General features: G+C 45.2%; 1 protein-coding gene and 1 long non-coding RNA gene across 4 annotated transcripts in view; one reads left to right on the plus strand and one right to left on the minus strand.

Annotated features, from left to right (window-relative positions):
* Nucleotides 1-25,682, minus strand: part of LOC139104480 (uncharacterized) — an 82,450-nt gene that overhangs the window by 36,680 nt on the left and 20,088 nt on the right. For both annotated transcript variants that reach the window (XR_011546038.1, XR_011546037.1), the window contains exon 2: nt 17,868-17,939. This is a non-coding gene — a long non-coding RNA (uncharacterized lncRNA). The remainder of the gene's footprint in view (nt 1-17,867; nt 17,940-25,682) is intronic.
* LOC139104479 (uncharacterized) overlaps nt 57-25,682 on the plus strand; it is a 36,148-nt gene continuing 10,522 nt past the window's right edge. Inside the window, exons 1-4 of one of the 2 annotated variants that reach the window (XM_070660011.1) lie at nt 57-1,165; nt 1,739-1,820; nt 9,750-10,008; nt 21,211-21,647. In XM_070660011.1, the coding sequence (XP_070516112.1) occupies nt 9,885-10,008; nt 21,211-21,647 (561 nt within the window). In that variant the 5' untranslated portion in view covers nt 57-1,165; nt 1,739-1,820; nt 9,750-9,884. Of the gene's footprint in view, nt 1,166-1,738; nt 1,821-4,763; nt 9,285-9,749; nt 10,009-21,210; nt 21,648-25,682 lie in introns of those variants that run through there. The other variant, XM_070660012.1, reaches the window with a different exon arrangement.

Below are 25,682 nucleotides of genomic sequence, written 5' to 3' on the forward strand. Positions count from 1 at the left end.
GACAAAGGACTCTTGCGAGTGGAATTTGCGGGGAATCGCCTGCCTCGTCTCGTTTTCGATCGCGTGACTGGCCGAAGCTAGTGCACTCATAATAAGGTTACGCGATGCACACAGAGGCGTGCAGCAAGAGCTTGCGGCCGGTGCCCGTCTTCGTTAATTCGTTTCTCCGAGTGTGAGTCATCGGGTTCATTTCCTCTCAGCGGCCGCGGTACGCTCGATACGTTTCATCTTTCAGCGGTTCGGAAGGGATCGGGAGGGATTTCGCGGCGATGACCTGCGTTACTTTTGGGCCTTAAAAATTGCCGGGTCCACCGGTTGCCGAGGAACCTGTTCCATCGAAAAAATCATATCTAACGTCTGATTCATCTCTTCTGAGTAATCGACTTGATATTTCGCTGAACCTGGCGCAGTACCTTTTTATACGTGATGACTCAATGATTATAGATAGTACCGGTTCACAAACAAATACCGCTAAGTACGCGCTGTCGATTAATTTTTATTGCTTAAAATATTTCAACTAAAAACCAGCTGACTCGAACGATTTAATAAAATAAATTTCGATCGCCGTGTTAATTTAGAAGAGTGAAGAAATTTATTCGACGATAATATTAATCCTCCGAATTTTTCATATTATAATATCCCCCTTCCCTCATTACGGCTGATGAATCATGAGAGATCGTTGCTTTCTTTCTATTTCACGAAAGAAAAAAAAGGAAAAAAAAAAAGTTGTAACACAAGCTCCTTCTACTACTCTCTTAAAAAGAGAAAAGTAAAGAAGGAAGGAGAAGGAAAAAAAATATTCTGAGAAGTATACTACGTTGAGATGCGCGTACGCCAATAGCAGGAAGAGATTCGAGGCAGGTAGTCCATTATTATCCAGCTTTTTCGTCACGTGTTCGACGATGAGCGACCATTGGTCGAAAACCCAGCGCATGTCTTTTACGTCGTACTTCTTCGGTCTATCTTCTTTTTCAGGCCGAGGGTTGACAAGATGACCAATTGAACAATTAGCTCGCACGAGAGCACATTAGTTCCGATACGATTGTATCTGATCTACTCGGTGTTTGAAGAAAAATCTCGTAACATCAAGAATCTATATCTCTACATCTTTTTTTTTTTTGTGATACTGTGGTGCCGTGAACTTGTGTGACATCTGATCACTCCGGTGAGTCATCGAGTTTCTTAAAAATTAATCTTAGATTTGTAAAAATCAACAGTGATCTTGAACTGCTTATCTTGACGTAACTGTGATTACTTTATATATGACATATATAAGTATTTACATATAAATACGTGTCTACGAGAAAAAAAAAAAAGACCAAATACGAGACAGCAAGAGTCGAGATAAAAGACGCGAGATAATTCATTTTGTCCTCCTCGAAGCAAGTAAAATTATAGAATACAAACGATATACGCGTGGGACAAAAAAAGAATAAAGAAAAAGAATAAGAAATTAGTATGCATGTAGAAACCGCAGCTTAATCTGCTTTGTGATAGTGCATTCAGGGTCGTTTTTTAAATCGTATTAATTTGCCGGAGCAAGGGAAATTATAGAAATAATTTCAGCGCTGCGGTTTACTCATGTAAATGATTAACGCGAGGGATTTAAGATAACATCGCTCCTCTTGTCACATTATCATAATTACGACTTAATATTTTGTACGACTTTGTAATACACCAACTGTTTTTCTACTTCCCATTTTTTATTTATCTTTTTCTTTTTTTTTTTCTTTTCAAGATACTCGCTTATCGATCGTGCTCAAGGCAACACTTGGATCGCCACCTTATCGCGGTTACCGGGTCAAAGAAAAAATAAACAGGTAAGATTAGAACACTTGTACAATGTTAAAAATTTCCTTTTTCAAATCTCTTTCAAAATAAGACATTTTTCTCCGTTGTAAATCAAGTGACTGCCAAGTTCGTCGGAAGCGCGTCATGCGATAGAAGTGAATGTGAAACACGTTGGGCTTTATGTCACGCGAGAGAAAAAAAAAAAAAAATATACGCACGTCGTAAATATAACAGCGATAAATTACGTTATAGTACTATACAGGACGCGATGATAATGTAGAATACAGCCATTAGCATCTGCATTATCTCGAAATTAATCAACGATGATATGGTCTTGTCGTGACTAAACTGCATTCGTCTCTATTGAATCTTGATGATAGCTGACGGCAAATACTTATCCTCAAGTGCATGTGTGCACCTTGATATTATGCTCTCTCAACTGGAAATACGTAATCGTGCATCGGTACTTAGTCAATTATTGCTTGTTTATTTGCGCGAGCCCTTTTTGTTAAGTGGATTACTTCTGCGGATATTTTAACAGCTCGTAGTGGAGGGACGGCTCGCTATTATCAGGCGGCAGCATAATATTTAATGTTATGGACGATTTTGTCAATAACAGGTTGTAAGACAACGCGAATCAAGCTCCGCTGTCGTGCGTAAAATTGAAACAGCATCAGCGTCGGGAGAAAAACTAAGATTGTCCCCCGAGACGTTTATTAAACTCGTTTCGTCGTGTGCATAAAAACGCCGGCGGACGATCGGGCCGCGATAAAAACGGATTTTGCGCAGAAACTGTGCCCGCGATCGTAACTACGTTCGATATTTATCGTGACGGTTCACGGCTCTGCCGCTTCTTAAAAAACCGCAAGAACGCGGCAGACAAGAAACGTTGCGGCTAAAGAGCCGACGATTTCGTTACCACATCCGCAAACACCCTCGCGAAGTTCCGGCCGTGCGATCCATCATTTACGTCCGGCTATCATATCATTCTCAGGTACACGTAATCGAGGGAACAGCCTCCCCGTAACGACGCAATTCCTTTTTGTTTCCGTACAAACGACTTCTCCTAAACCAATTTATCGCGTCGCCTTTCGCGTGTCCCCCGGACATTCGGTGAAAATTATTCGCAGCGAGATCGAGATCGATATCGACGGCGCGCACACGTGCCTTCGTGCCCTTTAAAGGTAAAAATGCCAATTTGCGCCGTCTGGCGGCTTGAAATATGACGCGATAATTACAGACGTCGAAGCGCAACGAATGGAGTTAATTTCGTGTAATCTTCGCGCGGTCGTAGTTCGGGTATTGCGAAGAAACTAGCTCGCGTCACGACCGCTCCCCTTGACACTGGGATTCACTTATCGTAGAAATCACCGTAATATAATGCGCCAATGTGTCTCGGGGGTTTCGTGACTAACGTTACGGAACGCTCCGCGAACGAGGTTCTTTCATTCCAGCAGTTAGCGCACACGTAGGCGATGGTTTAAAATTACAAAATTGCGGATATTAGTCGTACTGTTGCAGCTGCGCGGTGAATTCGTATCGTATGCGTGTACATACAAACACACACACCCACGTCACTCATGTACGGACGTGAGTTACGTGCATGCACATCGGGTTTGTTTGAAATGTTAACTTGCACCATTTATCGCATTTCTTTTTTCCTATCTGTTTATTCTTCTCCCGAGCGGTTATCAGTGATAACCGCTGGAAAACGTACCGTTTGCGGTATATGTAAACGTATACGATTAAAAGATTTCAAATGCTGCCTTCTATTCTTATTAATCTGCTCCTATTTATACACGCTATAAAAAAAAAAAAAAAATGTATAAAATTATCCCGGATATTTTTTTTTTTTAAGCGCAGTTATATTTAAGCTGCTTTTGTCTTTTTTTTTTTTGAATTGTGACTATTAATAGAAATTAATCTTACGCTTCATTCAGATTCCACGAACTGTGAAACGCAAACGGATGTCACGAGTGATTAGAAAAAAGAATTATATATATATATATATATATATATATATATACCCGCGATTTGTCGGCTCTATTGTTTTCAGCTTTCTATTATTTTATTTGTCGCACGTTATCATCGAGTCGCGTGGCTGCTGCAAGACCAGAATAAGTCATCGTCACAATGAATTACGTATTAACGACCCGATTCGGCCGGCTTTCCCTCCTCCCGGCCGATTTAACCGTTTAATATTTACAGAAAACGAGCGCGCGAAATCTGGGTCGATGAACCGCCGGGAAGGGTGAACGCACCGATAAATCCGATAAAAATGATAAGAAACGCAATTCGTAACATTAACCGATAAGTTGAGTCACCTTTCGGACGGATGATACCGTGCACTTTTTTTTTTTTTTCCACGCTCGTAGGCTCGCGAACGGGACGAGGTGAGGCGGGCAGATAATTTTTACGCTTTGTTTACCAAGTGAATTCACTTGCCGCGACGATAAAAAGAAACGTGTGAGACAGTAACGTTATGGAAAAAGAAAACATTAATTTTTCTCTCGTAACCGCGATAAACAGCTCGCCCTCGACCGTCACCCATTACAGGGTGACCGTTTAATAACGCCGTTCGCGCCGTTAACCTCGTAAACGGCGGTAACTGTGTTCATAATACTGCGACACGAAACCCGTTCGAACATGCTCGCGGTGGACGCGCCGTCGCGCGATAACGCTCCTTTCCGCCGCGATAATTGCCTCGATAATTAAGACGCTTCGTTAATCGTGAAAGACCTTAAACTTTGAACATTTCTTCCACCACAAGACGAATCGGTGTCGGAGCAGGTACTTCGATGAATCACTCCTCGATCATATCTCGCGTGGATTCCGTTTGAGAGAATAAACCATAACGCAAACACGCTTCCCGAAACGTACGGAGTGAACTTCGTTTACGTCCATCGGCGTGCATGCGCGAGGCGAACGTTTTAGAAAGCGGTTAGAATTAGGATTGGAATCAAATGCGTAAGTGGTTTTACGTTTCCATCAGCGTCTCCGGACGTTAAAGCGGAGGCTTTAAATCATCGCGGCGATGTGGATGAATATGCTTGTTACTGTTATACATACACGCGTGGAATAAAGAGCCTCTGTTAACGTTAGAATTCCGCAGACGCCGACAAATGAAGATACAGTGTATTTCGCCCAGTAACCAGCGCGACATAATTTATGTATATACGCGCGCGGTGTTATCTATTATCGCGAGGTGAGTTCGCGGCAAAGCGGAATTTAGCGAAGGGGTAACGTTACCGGGGATTTTAAACGTGGGGATACGCGGTTGTTCGCAAAATATCATTTAATCGTACAACCGTCGGTGAGAGATTCGCATCGATTGCTTTGCAGGTTTCTCGCGGACGCGAGGTGTTGTCCCGGTTTGCGCGCTCGAAACAAAGTAACGCAGGTTCCTGGACCGATGACCAGCATCCGCCCACGCAATCGCGGTGGTCGTTCTAAAAATACGCGGTCCGGTACGGCGCGCGTACGGTGCTACCGGTTTTAAATCTCGGTCGCTGTCGGATGGCGACCGGTGCTACATTGCACTGCACTCGAAATAGAAGAACGCAACGGGGCCGCGGAGAATCGGGAAGAAGGGTTTCTTTTTTTTTATTTTATTTTATTTTATTTTATTTTATTTTATTTTATTTTGTACCGTTAATTAAACGCGATGCCTTCGATTACGAGGAGTTGGAGCAATTTGCAGAAATGTATTTTAGCCGGTGTCGCATGGCGACAATTTCTAATCTTATGAAAGCTATTTTTATCGCGATGGAATCATCTCGAAGCGACAAAGCGCGATTCGTGACAGTTGCGGCGCGTTTATCTTTTAATGTAAGATCCGATTTCGACCGGTATGCGCTGATTAAGAAGTTGGCATAAATATTTTCAGAAATATAATCCCTCTTTTATAAAAACTTAGGGGAAGTAAGCCTGAATTTCTAGCTGGGGGAGTCCGGAGCTATCTTCATTTAAATACAGGAGAAAAAAGAAATCTTTAATCGTCAGTTAATAATTCGCAGACCGCTTAATTACCGATTATTATTTATCAAGAGTCAAAAAAACGGACGACCTTTACGTTACGAAACCTGGTACGTTATCTATTCGCAGGAAAAATGATCGCCGTGTATCTAGTAGCTCAGATGCGATTTTAAGTGTTGACAGATAAAATTGATAACGCTGTCGGTTAAAGTGTTCAATACTACATGCGTTGCATAACATTTCGTAATTTTACTTGAGCTGTCGTTTTCAAGAACGTTTTCTTACACGTGCAAAAACTGCAGGGCATTAAAATACCCTTCGAAGTTCACGTAACTTAAGTTTGACCTCGTTAAGCGAATCGACGTCTCGTACGACGGCGTAATCAACTCGGCCCTTTCTGAAGTCGCCTCTTTGACTTTTAACGTACATTAAGACAATTGGCTTCGCAGAAGCGGCGTCTCTCGTAACGAGCAGATCCTGCGAGACCCGCGGTGAAGTTCACGTATCAATCCGCTGGAAGAATCCCGAGGTTCAAGGCTTCGGCGGTGGCGTTTCCCGTGCGTGTTATCAGCGCGGAGCGATTGTAGTGCCTACGGCCGCAGCTGATATAAGCGTCCATCGATATCGGGCCCGCCATTCCGTAGTATCACGGCCAGGACGCACGCATCTCGATACACGCACCGACTCCGGTTTCCACGTTCAACAGTGGTAATGTCATCTCCCTGAAACGTCATCCCCCGACGCGACGAGATTCACCTGGCCTTTAACTTCCACGACTCGATATCCAGTGACAGTATCTCGCCGCGTGCTCCATTCCGACATTAATCTGCTCTTCTCTTCCCTTCCCTCTTTGTCTTTCGCTTTCTCTCTCTCCTCGTGCACGCGCCAAAGAGACGGTCGGATCCATCGATCGAAGTGGTGCTTCGCGCTCGAGATTGTTCAACGCGCGCGTTACGCCGCGCGCAACGAAAATTCGTAAAAGTGAAGTGCGCTCCGTTTTCCTCGTCGATTGACCTCCCGAGCCGTCAGTCACGCGGCCGGTGCGAAATTGTGCTTCTACGTGCCGGGTTAAAATCAGATTCGCAAAAGTGAAGCGGTGGCAGACGCAATATGTTTTCACGACGTTTGATCCTCGAGCGTATTAAACATTTCCGAATTCGATCGCGCGGTTAAAGTTTGCGCGGGCTTTGTGCATAATGAAATAGGGCAACTGCGGTACGTTAAAAAATTGATGCGATCGTTTGACTTTTTCCTTGATCCATGCTGAACGCGCGAATTCCGTTTTTCACCCGCGTCCTGCGTGCGCTCGCGCATGTCAATATGCTCATTTTTATTTACGATGCCGCGCTCTCGTGTAGCTCGCGTACGGTGCATCGTATACATCATGAATCAGCGCGCACAATGGCAGAGTATTGTGTATTCTTATTTCTCTGTTTTCTCGTTCATTCATTGGCTGTATCAAAAAAAACAAAAAAAAAAAAATATATAAAAAAATATACTAAAAAAAAAGAGACAACCGCGAATATCGCACGTATTGTTACAAATTATCACGAAATTAAGTGGCAGCGAGTTGTCGCTCGTTTCGCTCGTCCGTCCCCAATTAATTACAAGTGCGCCCGAGCTCATTAACTCGGCGCGTACTCGTTCGAGCGATTAAAATTGATCTTTGACACTGCAGACCGATATTCATTATCGCTCGAACGTCCATTATTATCGCTTGTAAACGCAGTGAATTCTGCAATATCGATGACGATGTCGCGTTGATACTTATCATTAATATCAATGAATTTCTCCGAATGATACATCGCGCGAATCAAAATTACGTCCGTTCGAGGAATACTACAGTGTCGAGGAAACAATTAAAAAAAAAAAAAAAAAGAAAGAAAAGAAAAAAAACAAAGTTATAAAGAAATATAAAAATCGAAATTGAAAACGGGAAACGACGATGCCGCGGATGAAAGTATCTCGTTTAACTTGCTCTCAGCTTTTCCAGGAGCTTTAATTTTAACGGCGATAAAGTAAACGTTTCCGATTCGCGGCCCCTCCACCATCGGAGCTTGTACTTGGTCGCGTAAACTGCGCAGTTGCGCTCGAGTGTCGTTTTGTCGTGTCATACGCGCCTTTACGGCACCGAGGTGCACGCGAACGCCGGCACTCTCGTGTACGTGGCCTCTTACTCTCTCTTTCTCTCTCGCCGAGATCCCATTGCTACATGCTACACGCTTCGCTACGTGTTCCAAGACTGTGTCGCGCGCGTCACCGAGCTGCACTTGCGTCTTCCGAGCGTAAACCAAGTCGCTCTCGTATCAGCATCCACTGTACGCAATGCGGTGGAAAAATCAAAACGGAGAAAAAAAAAAAAAAGAAAAAAAACGAAATATTCAGAACAGGGAAACGTATGGAAATATTTCATAGACTTCGTGCCGAAAATTCTCTGACATCTAAAACTGATCGTGAAACGAAAAGAAAAATGAAGAGAGAGAAAAAAAAAGACGAAAAAAATTGTCCTTACCAAATTTTTCTGCTTTCCCACAATTATAAAATTAATTAATTAATTAATAATATTATTAGTCAATACATATGTATGATTTATTAACAGGCTGGTTTTCAGTGAGAAAAAAAAAAATTCTTTACATCTTGATATATTAGAGTATTGTTTATACGCGGGGTACTGGACACGCCACGGTGTCTGGCGATTGCAAAAACATGATTGCAGTAAATGTTGGCGTTCAAACGGAGCTCACTCTCGCAGCGTCCGAAGAGCAATACAACGTATTGTCACGCTCCTCGGACGTTCCCCACCCCAAAGTACTACTCTCACTATACAAAGTAAATCGGCTACCCTCCACTATAAGTTGCGCGCGCATGCATCCCCACTGCACCAATCGGTCGCGCGGTCAAAGTGGAGGGAAGGAGCCGGTTGCCGCCGCGAGGCAGAACGTGCGGACCGAGTGGCTGCGAAAGCACAGAATCATTACCACGCCAGACCTCGAGGAGAACAGACGTGTTTCTCGTTTACCCTGCGCTCAGTCGAGATCTCGCGTCGCATTCTCGTCTTCTCCTTTATGTTTTTTTCTTTACCGCTCCCTGTTGTACGCGCTCGAGTACACGCGTGTGATATATCGCGCCAAAGAGGACAGCTCGCGTGGCCGGCGTTTGTCGTCGTCGTCGCTCGTGGAACTATCGCGCCTGATCTCGGTCGTGCCGCCGAGCGATCTATGAGACGTACACCTCACGTGGCACCGCGCGAGATACCTCCCCGCGATAGGGCGACCCGACGTCACGGTCGACCCCCGCGCGTGTGTTACATCCTTACGAGTGACGTGAACCAGAGCCTGGTGCGACCCGCCAGCCAAGGCAGCCTACCGCGGGGACATTGAACGCGATCGCGCGTTCGTTCTCCGGGACCTTCTCTCCTACGCGAAGAGTCGAGGAGAGCCCAACGTGTTCCGTGCAGTGCGTTCGAGTAGAGCTGACCAGCGACCGGGACAGTTTCGTATCTCTACGATTCTCAGCAGGTGATTCCCCTCAATGCGAGAGTGATCTTTTTCTATTTCCCCCCTACCCCCTGTTTTTGTTTTTGATTTTTTTTTTTATCTTTTACGTACTCTCCGTCTCAAGACCAGTTTCGTCGACGATCGAGAAAAAGCCTGGGCATCGAATACGTTGAGAATTCGCGCCGAGTCTCGCAGTAAACAATCTCTACGGAGACGTGGACTGCATGCGCGGGCGCCACGTGCGATCCGGAACGATGAACGTTAAAAGCGCGCGTCAGTGATAATAGCACCCGATCACGTGTTGCGTTTCAGACACGTTCGCGATTCCGCGGCTTTACGACGCACGAGACCCAGGTAGAGACTCCGAACGAGGGGGTGGGGCGGGGGGTCGGGCGGGCGGGGGAAACTTCGTTTTCGGAGTGCGCGGGGGAGACGTAGAGAGTGAACAGTGAACTCAACAACAGACATTGCTTGGTTCGGTTGCAGTGCGTCGATCCCGGGCTAAGGCGGGAGCAAGCAACGAGCACGTAGCTTGGACTTGGGGCCTCTCGAGCTACGACGGCCCGCAGTTCGCCCTAATCGAAGCACAGACGAAACAGGCCGAGCGAAGAGACGATAACCATGGCAATACCATTTTTGCCGAACAGCGACGAGAACACGGCGGAGGAGCAGCTGATGTACCAGCTATACGTAACCCTGCACAATGCCCTCCGGAGCAGGAACGCCCACCATCCGTCGCGAAATCGTGAGTTGAGCGATTTTTTAAGATATGTTCACCGCCAATGCGAGATCTTTCTTAAGCGTCTTATCGCGCGGTCGTATCAGAATTTCCGCGACACGAGACCCGGTAGGTCGGATACGTCGGATTGCAGAACGCGTGAGGAGTAATGGATAGGTCGTCTCGTCACGTGCGAGTAAATGTTTCCGATCGAGCGAGACGGCTCGACTCTGATGTTTAACGATGAAAGGAACGCGGACGACCGATAGGTACCTGCCGTGTGCGGAGAGATAGATTCATGACAGGAGATCGAATAGTCACGATTGAAAAAGATTGAAAGAAAAAGGATCAATTATTCGCGGCTCTCGTTCGCGAGAATGCGTTTAAAACGATTGCATTGAGCGTAATGATGTGGGACAAAAATTTTGTTATCACGAATTATTGTCGGATGGAAAACTGTGTGGTACTTAGATGAAAAGTAATGAGAGTAAGGAGAATGAAAGTGAAAGAAAATTTACTGTTCTAACGAGAGCGATTATACGCGCGGACGAATATTACGGTGAATCATAATATTCTTTCAACTTTTTGATCTTAGTAAATAAAAAAAAAATATATATAAAAAATAAAAAAAATGATATTTTGGAATAAAGCGCAGTACGCGCCGATCCCCGTTCTAAATTGTGTAGACGTTTGTATATTATAACGAGATGTACGGCGACATATGAGAAAAGAAGTCTGTTATTATACTATTAATATTATCAACAAGATTGTCCAAATAAATGTCCAATTTTTTATAAAAGAAATAAAATAATCCTTAATTTATTCACACGCCACTACGATTTAATAAATAACTGAGCTGTCAGTTTCGACGAAGTCACTGTGGACTCAACGCTGTCTAGAAACCCCAAAACTGTCCGATCACTAACTCGGTGATGTTGAGATAGGCGTAGTAAGGTCTATAGGATCTCGGCAAGAATTCTGTAGTGCAACACGTGGTTGTGACGGGGAACAATTCGGAGTAACGCAAGAAATACGCGAGGGAGCCGCGCGTGACATTTTAATTCTTGCGCCAAGATGATTAATTTCTTACGCGTTGCAAATAATTCATACGAGCCGCTTCAACAGAAAGGTACACGTCGACGTATATCACGAAGATATTAAGTTGCACTTGTAAAATTGACATAAAAAATGACGAAGCGTCGGATACTCGTGATCGCGTACGGTTTTTTTTATTATTATTATTTTTTTTTTTTCTTCGTCAGACGAAATAAAGATTCGCAATCTGATAGCCATACCGAGGAGTTGCACGTATTTATTTAATTGTGTTCGCAATAACAGTCGACTAAAGTACAAGTTCGTTTTTAAAAAATATCGGAAAGCTTTTGGTTTTCCCCAAGTGTTGCATCATATTGGCAGAAATGACATTGATCGGGGTCGTTGTCCTGCCGTGAATCACCGTCGAAATATTTCGTTTGGTCCAGCTCAGCTAGCAAAATGCAGATACCTTGATTCTCAATTTCACGCAATGCCTCGGGCGCGATCCTTTGACGTCACTCGGCAGAAGTGACAAATAAAAACCGCAAAACCGCTCTGAGCACTCTTTGAAATATACGCGCAGCAATGTCCCATGATAATTTTTTGATAAATGCTATATCACGTTCGGCGAAACAAATATTATTTCTCCAATTATATTTTTCTTAACTCAGCGTGCTCAACTCGGACTGCCCGTGCATTTGAAATTAAAGACAATTAAAAATCACCGAGCTTGTATATTTTAATGCCGTAAAAATATTTTACGCGCTATAAATAAATAAATTATTCCCACTTTAAAGTTTTAACAACGTTAATTCGAAAACGTTTCCTGACAGCCTAAATATAAGTACCCTACGACGCACGCTATCGTAAATCAACCACGTAACGTTCCCTCAGTCGCAATTCTCATTAAAAAAGAAAAAAAAAAGGAAGGGTCTCTTAAAAATCTATTCGATCGCGGAGCGACGGGCAAAGCACGGCTCTCGCGAGATCGCAATGGCTCATATTCGGCGTACAGTAAAATCCAACTTTACGAGAATACGGCGAGAGAGAAAGAGAGGAGGGAGAGCGGAGCGTACGCGGACGAAACAGATGTGTAGGTGTAGAGCATCGAGCAAAAGAGAAAGAGAGAGAGAGAAAAAGGAGAGGGAGTGTATGGCAGACGATGTCCGGCCATGACCCTGCTCCGCTGGTCGTGCCTCCTTTGCAGAGAAAAGAGACGAGACCGGAGGAGCGAGGAGGATCGGCGACGTGTGTGGAAAGAGAAAGAAAAGAGGAGAGAAAGAGAGACCACCGGTCAGCCACAGTGCACGCAGTAAAACGCGCTATAAAACGCGATGCAGCGCGGCCCCGGTTCGCGACGAAGTCCGAATCTCGGATGTCGATCGTGCCGGCGCACCTCGCAGAGAGATTGCGGCTATCAACCGCAAGTGCGTGACATCATCGATTGCTCTCTCCTTCTCTCTTCCTCTTTTCCTCTCTCGCGAGCGTACGCCTCGCCGCTCTGTAAATCAAGTAGAAAATCCACAAGAGCTGGTACTCAATCCCCGCTGAAGCCTCGGTAAGGCGCGGAGTGGTTTCGAGCGATCTTCCACCAATAAAAACATTATTACGGCATACGCCGTTGCGATATGTATGTAGAAAATTACCGTCGCGCGATCGATCAATCTGCCTGAAACGATAAGTCTCCGACATTGGGTTCTAATAAGTAAAGCAATGCCGCGATTAAAGTCCTAACAGCGGTGAGCATAAAAAAAAAAAAATAAAACATTTTTCTTTGCCTCTTTCGTTGTTAAACCGCGCTGCGGTTTGATAACTCCGACTGAAAAATTCCCGCAGAAATCGTCGCAGTAATATAATTTTAAATATCAAAAATGCAAATAAAATATATTTCGAAGCAAAACGCGTGCGGTAACGCTCGCCGCACATTACCGTTGTAACACTTCGCGGCTATTTGAACCGCGCCATTAATGAATATCGTTGGTATAACGAATAATTTATGGAGATTTAATCTTTCGACCGTGATGGATAATGTAATCCGCGGATAAATCCCCCACTTCACATTGTATAATATATTTTATTGCATTTTACTCGTCGCGAATAAAGCCGTGCGTCAGGCGGAGCGTAATTACCCGTGCCACATGCAATAATCAAATCTTCAATCGTAATACATCGTTTTCATGCGACTGCACATTGCTCTTATTCCGCTATTCACGTAATTTTAATTTATTGCACGCGATGCTGCAGCGAAATTGCGTCGTTTTACATTTTATCATTCGCGCGTAAAAAAAAAAGAAAATAAAAAAAAAACAGTTAATCCCCAATCAATTTTAGAACCTTTCATCGATCTTCTCAACTGTGTGACAGTTTAAAAAAATTTTATCCGTACGAGATTAGCAATATTGTATTCGAAGAGCAACGCGAAGTACAACATTCGTTCAATAATTTACACAATTAGTGCCCGGTAATTAGCGGTGCGTTGAGTCGATAGGATTGCGCGCCGACCAACGCCACAAGGATTCCACGCCTATCCTGCGCGCGTTTAAATCACACGTTACGATGTACGGGCCCATTATTTCGCGAACGGAAATAGTGCTGGGCCGCGCACACGTTGCGCGGAGGTCAATAACCATACTTGCCGCGCTTTCACGAGAGAAGATGCAGAATTGCCGCCGCGAGCACTCGCGTGGTTGCATCAAATCGGGGGTTGTTATTTATAGGAACAGCTGTGGGCATTCCCGTGCCGCGCAACGCGAGTCTTCTCGTAACATTTGCAGAAAACTTCCCCCTCGTCATCTCGCGCGCGAACGAACGGGTTCCTCGGGAGTGCGGCAATCGCGATTACGCGCGCGTCCTAAATATATTTTAAGGCGGCCACCTCCCCCGGTCTTTTTCAAAGATAGGATCGAGTCGGCACGCATTCTAATGAGATATTTACTCGGAAGTTTATAACACTCACGCCGGATTGATTTCAGAACGCAAATACAATTAATGCAATGAAACTGCGTTACGTTCATATTCGCGTAATAATGATTTGCGAGCAAGTTTCCGAAATAGCGCAAATTAAGTGACGAACGAATGTGATTTATCTTGCTTACTTCTCTTACATTTTTTTTTTTCCCCTCTCACAAGCCACTCGGTAAGACGAATCAAATGATCGCGATCGGTCTAATCGGAGGAGTTTGATTTCTCGGTACGAGAAAGATCAGATAGTCCGTAACATGATATATGTACTTGATACCGAACTTCGTGTTATGTTTCTCCTTTTCCGTCTTGTAAACTGTCTCGTGTCATCGTAACAGCTGCTCACAATTTTCGAGCAAAGGCACCGAGGTCACGCCCGAAGCTGCGCTCGAACATTTTCCGTTAATAAGTTCTAGCTCAGATATAATTAGAAATTATTAATTATATTACTGTCTCGCCGCGGGAGCTTCCTCGCCGGTGACAAGCCGAGCGTGAAAATTTCAGCTATGACTTGCTTGATTCATCAAAGATATTCCACTTAGTAGCGGCAGACGAGCGATCGATTCGCCCGTCGGGATGAGAGCAGTGACTCGAGTCTATAGACCTTATGAAATATTGAAAGGAATTCGTCATTGTAGATTGCCGGGTCTCTCCCGCGACCGCCGCCTCACCCGCCATTCATACCCGCGAGAGCGACTGCTATTGACAGAATTCTTCAAAAATTCATCGCGTCCCTCACTCGGCCGGAGACGACTTCAATCTCTTTCCCTCTTTCCCTCATCGGCGATCCGTTATCGTCGCGTATAAACCGCGCTTTATCTCGTCGCAAGGCAGACACTCGAGGGCGCAACGTCGCTCCTTTTTATCTATTCGCCTGTCGAGTTTATCGAAATTTTTTTTTTTTTTTTTTTTTTCCTGTCTTCCTCACTCCTTTCGATCTTTCGCGCTTTTTCTGTCCGAGACGTCTCGTTAAACGTCGATAAATCAACTGGTATGCGCGAAACGTCGGGGAACAGATAATAAATGCGTGTTCTAATGATTTCCGCACGATGAGCGGAAATAGACGTTTAATTAATTGTCGATAGCCAGCGGTCGTTAATCGTTACGCAAGCGTCAGTCGGTCGATGTAAAGAAGCGATCGCTGGAATTCAAAACTACATAATACCGCCGTTTGAAGTCGTCGGAATCGTAACAAAAAAAAAATCGTCAGACTGCATTTCTCTCGCGCTTTAATTACCGGCCGCGCATTATTATCTAAGTTTCCGTAATTATGTCTAAATATATTATTCTAATTACATAAGTATAATAGAACTTGAATAATTCATATTCCGATGCTAATGCCGGCGTGTGTGAAATGCCTAGGCGGAAGAGAAGTATGAAGCGTAGAACGCTTTTCAATAAACCCGAACGATTCTTTATTGCATTAAAATAACAAAAAAAAAAAAAGAAAGAAAAAAAAAACGCAACGTAGAATTAATTTTCTTTGCTCGTTGAATTATTTATCACGCGCTCGTAACTAATGAGAGCGTTGTTCATATTTCGCAAATGAATATTTATCTTCGGCGGGCGCGTCATTCCGGTTTTGTTAATTAGGACGCTGATTGAGGCAGTCAACAGGCTCTCTCCGCGAATTTTGGCGATCTCCTAACTACCTGCGGCCATTAATATTCATACGAGGAAGGATATCCACTTCGCCACTTCTCGTGCGGTGTAAAGCATTTTTATGGTCCCTTGAAGCCCTGCGTTTCTGGTAGGCCGGATCAGATAGGGGCACGCGTATTCACCGGCTCATGAAATTCGGCAGATTTTATCTACGCGGGCTCTCCTTTTGCGCCTGCGGTTGCACCGATGCGTATTATTAATTTATCGCGGTCGGTCATCGAAATTTCATCGAGCGTGAAAGTCAAGTGCACCTCGGCGATCCGCCGCGCACGTCGCGGAACGAATGCGTTCTTTTCTCCTTTTATTAATTTCTTTTCTTTTTTTTTTTTTTTCTTTTTTATTCGTTACACGCACCTACAACCCTTTACCTTATATATTTCTCGCCTTCTCGCTATCCGCGTCGCTATCACGTCGATCACTTGTTGAAGTAACTTAACACGCGATACAGTCAAAGAGGCGCCGTGTACCGTTTTAATTAAAGCTCTTCGCGATTTTTTAAAAATAACCTCCGCTACGTGCGTAGCCCGTTGACGCTATCCTGCGTGCATTTTGATGAAGCACGGCTAACGGAAGACTCAGTCCCCAAGGCTCCCAAATACCACGCTGATTAATGCGCCGAGCTTGTCCCCCCCTCGCGCGAACTTCGCGCTCGACGCTCAGCGAAGTGCGCTTCTCTTCGAGAGTCGAAAATAAGCGTTCGCTTACGCGTCGAGGATGACGCGATGATAAACACACTCGTGATCGTTCGAGCTTACTCCCGACGGGTAAAATAATCCTCGTAAATCCAAGAAATTCGTGCCGTTATCTTCGATAATAACGAACATAATAAAAACGAAACGCGCTTTCAATCGCGAGCGCATGAAAATTACCGTCGCAGCGAGGATGAAAAAAAAAAAAAAAAAAAAAAAAAAGAAAGAAAGAGGATACCTCGCAAGGGGAATAAACATCGCATCTCTTTTATTGCTTTGTCTTTACCTCCATGCATGAACGATGGGCTCGAATCACGCTTCGCGAATTTATCAGACCCAACGGTGGGGAAGGAGGAAGGACGAAGGCGAGGAACCGTGACGGGGAACTTGTGAGGCGAGCAGGCGATAAAAGAACGAGACAATTGTGAGGGAGTGCAACGGTCGCGCGAGACGCCGGGAGGGAGGGCACTTTATTTAATTTTCGCGACTCACGAAACGCATTCTGTGCCGCACGTGTCCTGCAGCGCGCCCGGAGTGCTGTCCCGCAGATCGTTGCCTCTTCGGCGAATCGCCCTTCGAGGAATCGATTTCCGCTCTGCTCCGCGCGCGTTCGCCCGCTATGAAACTCGTCCGATTATTACCGGGGACTCGCGGAATAATGACGGTGGCCGAGGGCGACTAATAATTGTGATCCGGTTGCGCGATCGATGCCGAAATTGCAGCCGCTGCGCCAGGAGTTACGCACCCGAAACTCCGTTGCGGCAATTGCGATGGCTTTTTTTTCTATTTTTCCTTTTCTTTTCTTTTTTTTTATTTTTTTTTATTTTTAATTAAAAAAAAAGGGGAATTTTTTTTTTATTACCGAAAGCTTAATCTTATCCAAAACCAAACAAGTTAATCGCGGATAAAGACCGAAACGATAATAATCTATCGACGGTTCTGCTATCAGCGTTCTGACGTTTCGTGTCCATCAATCTACGATCTTGGAATTAATAACGTATTTTCCAAAGACTCAAATGAGCGCATCAAACGTGGTTTTACACCGAACTCGTTTTTATCGCAAAGGTTCTTTAACATTTTCAGAAGTAATTAACCTTAAGTCAAATTAACGTTCGATCGCTACTTTAATTTTAATCAACTGCTATCGTGATATCGATTTTATCGTCGCGCGGCCGTCAATTGTGATCGACAGAATAATTTAATCTTGAGTGCAATCGCGTTGGGCAAGACGATTAGTTATAGAAAATGCGTGCCTAATATCGCTCCCGTCGTAATCGCGCACGAAACGGCTGGCGCAACGTACGTTGCGGCATGTGTATTTTTTAGCATTTCGATTGCGCGGTGTCGCAATAATGGTAATATTGTCAGCGTGCTAAAATCGTCGATAGATAATGACGCTTCTTATTAACCAGCTATAAACGCAACGGCGTATGCCCGTCGGGCCGACCTTTTTGTTCGCTTCGCGATCGATCTGCGTTGCGCATCGTTACGTGTAACCTTTTCAGAAGTGCCCGCGCTTTAAAGAATTCGAAATCTTACCTGTATTTGTATTGCCCGAGCTGAATTCCCAACGAATCGAAACCATAGCGGTGCGTAAATTGACGCCTCGTCCTAAAAAAAAAAAAGAAACAAAAGAGATTAGTTTTAATTTTATTAAACTGCGTATCGTTTTTCCATCGACAATAAATCGCGTCACGGGTAACGTCTCTCTGAAACGGCGAGATCACAGACGATCTCTGATAAACGCGCGAAACGACGTAGTTACAATTACGGCTGCACATCTGTCGCTCGTAGTTCCATTGTTCCGGAAAAGCGTGTAAAAGAATGACGCGATAAAAAAAAAAGGAAAAAAAAGAAGTACACCGACGAGCGCGCGGGGAGGAGCACGGTGCCAGCGGCCGAGGTGCATTTTACGCATTCGCGTGCGTATACGCCGTCGTGCAGCTCTGGCGCGGCCTTGAGAGGGGTTCTTTGTGCGGTTCAGCGTTCACTGCGGCTCGCGTTCAACACAATCGCAAAGCGTACACCCACACCGTCGAAACTGGCTCCCGCCGTTACATACGTACACTGTAACAAGTTGCGTTGCACTTATGTACAAAGGGCGCTCCATGTGACTCACGTGCTCGCATATGCTACCGGCGCTCTCCGTCTCTTTCGCTCCTCCTCCCGTTGTTGATCTTTCCTCTTTTCCCTCCGTGCCCCCCATTCTATTTATTTCTCTCTCGTTCTCGTTCGTTATGTACATATATATATATATACGAGGATGTATATACGCGCGCGCGCGCCTACACGTATGTACGCAACGCGCGTTTTCTCTCTTTCTACTCTCCATGCTCTTCTCTTTGTCGGTCAACGTCTCTATCCCACTCCACCGTTGGAGTGTGCACATAGCTCGATCCAGATATACACGGCGAAGTGCACACACGAGACCGCGAAGAGTGCATGCGGGTGTTGGCCACGTGCGCGATGCACTTTTTGCTCGCGGGGCAACCTTCGCCTTTTATGCGTCGTGCGCGCGCGGAGCCGCGCTGGAACTTTATACCCTTTTCAGCGATTTGCTACGACGAGCTTTTCGGCATACGCCGTTGAACAAAGGTAATAGGAAAACCGCGGCCGCAAGATCACCGTGCGTTTTTCGCAAAAGTGAAAATTTCACGTCGAGCTTGCCTTTGATAACGCTAACGGTCAATCAAAGACGGGCGGAAAAATTGATTCGCTCTAAAAACCTTTGTAATACCCTTTCAAGTTCTGTACGATTTTTGAAAAATATAGAAACAAACTTCTAAAATGTTGACTATCAAATTATTATTTCTACCGCGATTTTTCGTTAGATAAGTTATTGCCAATTTATCTAATAAGCCACACATGGGATTGCGCGTATCGCGAACGTAAGTCTTTCAACATCGCGAAAGTTTGGCATAATAAATATCGGGCTCGATTATTATAAATCTCTCTCAAAGGTTTTAACGCGGGTGTTTCTCACGCGGGCTCCGCCGAGTGACATTTGGTTGGAAAAACAGATAGAAAGCCAATAGGGCGTCGATACCGCATCTCTACGCGCGTATATTTTGCAAGCGGTGAAATGTGCGCGAGTGGCTGGCCACATCTCTCTTTTTTTTTTTTCTTTCCCCCCTTCCTCTGTATCCCGGTTGCGACTGCTGTTGCATGCGGCGTGAAGATTTCGCGACGGCGAGCGGCTTTAATCGAATGTAGGCGATGACGACGATGTGTGTGCTGTTGCACAAGTGAAAGAGCCGCGAGCCATTACGGACGTTTACTCGAAATGTCAAGGATGTAACCACGTGTGTGTTTGCGCGGGAAGATGACGAGGAGAAAAGGAGAGACAGTGGGAGAGAGAGAGAGAAAAAAAGAAGAAAAAAAAAAGGAAAAAAGAGCAGTGCCGAGACAATGACGGCCGCGAGGCACGATAGAATTGTTATTTTGTCACGCACCGCGAACGCGTACGCGCTCGCGGTAATGCGGGATGAAAAGTGGCCGTGTCTGAATGTTTCTGGAACCTCGCGGAACGGTAGGCGAACTTTTCTGCAGGGACACCGCTTTCCACCGTAACCGAAGGAGTCGCCGCGATGCGCTTTCAAGGTTGCAGCTACTCAGGAGCACGGTATCGCGGATTCGTGTTTCGTAATACGCGACAAGTGTTCTCTCTCCCCTCCTCGGATTATCTGAAAGGGGCAAACGTGACGTCAGACCTGCGCCGATATCGGACACTAATCGCGGAATGAGGCGATAATTGTTTATAATTAACTCGGTTGCATCAGGCAGTATTGGGATTTTTTTTTTTTATTTGCGAACCGGCGAGGGGGATGACGTGGCCGCTTAATAAAACTGTTAGTCGATGGCGTGATAGCGAGAGGGAAGATATATATCTCGGCGATAAACAAGTGGCGAGATAAACGCAACGTAAAGCATGCCACTCGGTAGCGGGAGACAGCGCATTAAGACTATCATTGAAGGACTGTTCTACGAAATCGTAGCCGCGACAGATAAAAAGCGCGTGTATATATACACAGACGGGAGACAGGCAGTCTGCTGCGGCGCGTGATAACGCACGTTTTCCAGGCATCGATATCCAAGTACGTTTGTCGAGTTTAGAACAGTTAATTCTGAGGCCTGATGCTTATAAATATGATTGTCGACGTTGTTGTATCGAGATCAGCAAAGAAACTTTATGCGCAACACTTGAAGAAACGTGATCCTAACACCAAAGATAAATACTGACGTGTGCATAACGAGTACAAAAATACTTTGCTTGGTGGAGAAGTTCGAGTAAAACATCACAAGTATTTTTTTTTTTTCTTAATTTTACGATAAAGATTGCACGCGCGCAAGAATAAACTTTTGTATCGTCCGCAAATTTCGAAACTGCAAGAAAAAGATTATCAGATAGGCCGTTATAAATTTTAAAGTGTTCATTATCCAACAATGTCGCTCTCGCCATATTCGGACTGCGTTACCTTGCATTCAGTGACATTAAACCTTATACGCGGAGCAACCGTCTCAGCATACTTCGGTCACCGCCGAGCTGCCATTGTGTAACGTAATTTGCGTGTAATCAATTGTCGTTATGAAGCGTGGCGATGCGAGCACGAGTATTATTACTGTTCATTGGCCTAGCTACCTAAGGTAGCTGTTAAACCACGCTCATCATTAATTCAAGTATCGCGTAATACCGCTGCTCGTTAAACGCGTTCGCGAACGAATCTTAACTCCGACGTGCGAAGTAACCGTACCGACCCTTGTCGACTTCCTCCTATATAAAATACGCGGACGCAGTAATTATTTTTATATTATATTTAGAGAATACAAAAATTTTTGCAGAGCGAGTCTTAAAGAAAAACAATTTTTTTTCTTTGCTTCGCAGATCGAGCACCGCGTCGATCTGGTTCTGGATCCCAGCAGCCTCTGGTGATCTGGCTGCAGCCCGGTAACGTCGAAGACTTGTCGAGCTTGCCGCTGCCGGACTTGGTGCAATCGGCTGTGGATCAACTGCCACCGCCGTCGCCCCAGGTGACAGTCTCTGTCCCCAGCAGCCCGATGAGAGACGCGACCTTTCAGTTCCCTGAGTGCAACAACGTCAACAGCAACGGTGCACCATTGCCGAGCCCAAGGCCACGGCCACGAAGACGTTTTGCCTCGGAGAGCTCCGTCATGGAGACGGGCCCGATCGAGGTGAGCAATTGCAACGGTACTACCTGCCGCTGCCACCTCGGCTTGATTGTCAACGAGAGGCAGTCGTGGACGAGCGTGGGTGCCAATCTCAGGAACATCGCCGGTGATTTCCACGCGTGCAGGACCAAGGTCAGTGTTACACGCCAGTCACGCATCGTTACTTTACATTGAGATTCGCAATTCCTACTCGATCGAGCGGCGGAAGCGAAATAGAGATTATAGACCGGTAGAGTGATACTTTCGCGTTCTTTTCCACATTGAGATCCGCAATTTGCATACCTCCCTCGTAATTCAAACTCATGAGTAAATCGCGTCGGAAATAACTGTAAGTAGCATTTATAAATATCCGTGCCTAATTTTGCGCGTATTTATAATTTATAACGAAATAAAATTTTACTTTCGGGTCGGGTACGTCAATAATTTCGAACGTAGCAGCATTGTCATTGTTCTTTTTTTTTCTTTTTTTTTCTTTTTTTCTCTTCGCGTCGTCGATGTTACCGCTGATGGCGTAATACAGAAGCGTTTATGGTGAGAGGAGTACAGGTGTAAAACGCCACGCGTAAAAATTGTACAGCACACATTTTGCACGCACGGGAGCCATCGCGTAACTTTTCACTCCGCGCATCGCAATTTCATCTTCCCCATGAAGGCTTTTATTTGTCATAAAGTTACCCTTGTGTTGCGAGTATTATAAAATGTAACGAATACACGGCGAAAAGTCCTCCGACGGGTGTTTAGTTTAAAATTTCGCTCGCTCTTAAAATCCCTTAAATTCCTATTGCTTAATTTATAGATTGTACCGCGGGTTACATAAATGCATGCACGCGTCTTTTATTCCTACGCCCAGATATGCTCGACAAATTTACGTTAATTATTTTCTACAAAAAAAAAAAAAAAAAAAAAAAAAACTGTGATTCAGGCAGTTATTAAACTTGGCGTTTCCTTCGTCCAAACGTCTTATTATTTTCCACGAAATTTCTATATCTGCACCACGTAACCAAGTCACATTTATCTACCTCATGACTATTATATTATTCGCGGCATCGATTTCGGCCGGGAATAGACTGTTATCCTGATTTCTGACGTTCTAGATTTAATAGCGGTTACGAATGATTCAATACTTCCGGCGGCAGGAACTTTTCGGCGTCTCGCTGCGATAGAGCTTGCAGTTAGAGGTGTTGTCTCTTCCTTAAGAAAGATGGAAACTATCCGTCGCAGCGTGGGCGGGGTCATAAGCGCGAATTTAGTTATATCAGGGTACCAGCGGTGTCCCGCGAGAGCAATAAATATCAGCTCACCACCGCCGAGACGTCTAGTATTGCCCCCCATGTGTGCGCCCCGAGTGCCACTGGCACTTCATCAAAACTCCAGCCATCCCCTTTCCCCTCATAGTGGTCGTTCGATCAAATATGTATCGCGGACTGGTCCTTCTCTGATATTTTACGACGGCACCTCTCTTGTCCGTGGCCGAGAGAAAGAAAGTGGCGATTGGGAATTGGCTGGCGAATAAATAGAGAAGTGCAGACCGAAGATATATATCGCGAATAGATATAGAAACGTGTGCGATGTCATCATCTTCGAGATTAACGCGGTAATGAAACGTGTCTCCGTGATAGATTGATACTTTATATACGTAAGATTCTTCGTTTAAAAAAAAAAAAAATTAAATAAATAAAAAGAAAGAAAGAGTAACATTTACGTTGCTAATTAATTATAAATAATTCTCTTTTTTTTTTGCGTGTAAAGATATCGAGAAATTCATTAGAGAGGCGGCGATTCTTCCTCCTTGAATATTTGAATTTTAAACGCTCTATTCATTACGAATGCAATTACCTGTTGTCTATTGTTAGTCGAGACGAACATGTTACGCAATGTCAATACCATATTGAGTCGATTCACTTAACTCTCCGCGGTGTGCGAAAGAAACGGGCATAATTAATGCGGAAAGTTTCTGATTACTGAACTCGCGACAGTTGAGATATCCATTTCGACGGTATTGAAAAGAGCGCGTCGGAGCCGCCCGATCAAATATGTATCGATGAGCGAGAAATTCCCCTCGGCTTTACGACTCTTATTTGCGGTTGCGGATTGAAAGAAAGTGAATGGCGGCGGGATGAGACACTAATAGGAAAAGTAAGACGAAGAGAAAGTATACTGGAGGAAGGATAGTAAGATGAACAAGGTGGAAAGACCCATTTCTCTTTTATTTCGCTTCGCTTTTATCCACTTTAAAGGTCCGCCGGCGTGATACCCAATCCCGGAACGTCTAATTATTGCTGGTTAAGTGCCGGTAATTGAAGGGGGAAAGGGACGGAACAGACCCGTGAAATTGAAGAAATCTCTTCGTCTCGCCTACCCGTAGGAGATCGGATACCGATCACCTCCTCAGCTCGGTAACTCGAGAAGCGTCTTGTTGATAATACGAATCGCGGAGGATCCTCCCGGAGCTAACAGGATCGTCTTCGCATTTTTCCCCACTTCGTCCGCTCAAAGAAATGTTAGATTAATATCGCGCCGGCAACATTATTTGCGGATTAATGGTCGGTTCCGTAGCTAATGATATCTTTCTACTATTAAACGAAATAATTTTTTTTTTTTTTTTTTTTTTTAGTTAAAATTTAATGATCCTTCTTATTTTAGCAAAGAATTATCTCGCTCTGAAGCAAATCGTTCGCGGATGAATTCGAATCGCTCGTCAGATATTCTGTAATTATGTAAATCGTGGATATGGCGCGGCGCTCAAAGTGCTCGCAATTGAATCCCAACTTTTCCGACGTGTCTAACAAGCTTTTCACGGAGTTCCGGAAATACACAAGTCGCGGAAATGATCTTCTCGTCTCCCGCGCTAGCCGACGGTCACGGGGAACTACCGACACCGCGGTGCTTTACATATGCATGGAGAGTAAGCGAGCATGTAGCGGCTAAGTGGCCACATCCCCTTACGTGAAAGTTAAGTGGGCATGGCAGCACGAGCCGTGGCAACGGGCCGAGAAAATTATCTTCAATTATCTCTGCAATCGGAGCTCTCCCCCACCGCCCGCATCGTTCGCTCCTATCTCGCGCGCCTCGTCTATCTATCTCGCTCTTTCGATTAGCCTTTCGGCCGATCGTCACTTTTATACCTGCTCGGTAATCGAATAGCCATACGCGTTCTCGCCGTGTTTTCGTTGACCTCCGGATGGAGAGGGTTATACACCTGGTAACTCGCGTTTCTATGTAATACAGGATTATGGGTGAGTGGCCGCGCTCGTAAAACGCGGGATATAGTACTCCGACGTGTCAGAAACAGCGAAATAGCCGGCTTCTCGTGTATCGCTTGGAAAATTGAAGTCAAGCAATTTCCCGCGGGGGCATGCCAATACCGCGCGCGTTCCCGCGAAAGCTATTACTCGCGAAACAAGCCGAATCCTTTGCCTGTCAAAATTTCAACTCGGGGAGGCTTCCGAGCTGCCCGATCTAATTCGTTCCCGCGCGATACCTCGCGGAATAACACTCTCGGGCACGGCGCAAACGAAATCCCGTGGCGAAACGCACGCCTGCCTGACATTTATCTATAGTTGTTTAAACGATCTGACCGACGCGCAAATTGATACATTAGTATACCCTCATCGCGCGGCGAGATAACGGATCTTTTTACGATGGCGCAAGCCGAGGGCAAGCCGCCGTTCAAAGAAGGGGAGAGGGAGGCCCCCCCCCCCTCCGATGCAAGAAAGTCGATAGTTCTTCGAGCTGGAGCCGCACGCGAGCTGCTTAACTCTCGTTTACGTCTTATTTTCACCTTCGTCGGCGGATACCCGCGACTCCCGCTATCCTATCGCCGAACGCGGCCGCTACTGCGCGTAACCTGCGCGAGCAAATTTATAACGCTTTGTCACGCGCGGCGCTCGCGGAAATTCCACAACGCCGTTCCCCCTCGCTTTATTGGAAACGGGGAAAATTATTATCGCACCGCGCCTGTGCGATTTCGCCCGTCGGGCGACCGATAATTTATATAATACGCCATGCATCTCTCTAACGAGACACCTGTAGCAATAATAATAATAATAATCCGCCGTGATAAGCCGCCTCGTGAAAAATAGTGAAAGTCGTGAGTAATTTCTGCAGTGTGACGGTAACCGGCTGCAGCTAGTTATCATGTATGCACGTACGGCCGTAATAATTACA

This window comes from Cardiocondyla obscurior, linkage group LG07 (genome assembly GCF_019399895.1).
Source record: "Cardiocondyla obscurior isolate alpha-2009 linkage group LG07, Cobs3.1, whole genome shotgun sequence".
Classification (NCBI taxonomy): domain Eukaryota; kingdom Metazoa; phylum Arthropoda; class Insecta; order Hymenoptera; family Formicidae; genus Cardiocondyla; species Cardiocondyla obscurior.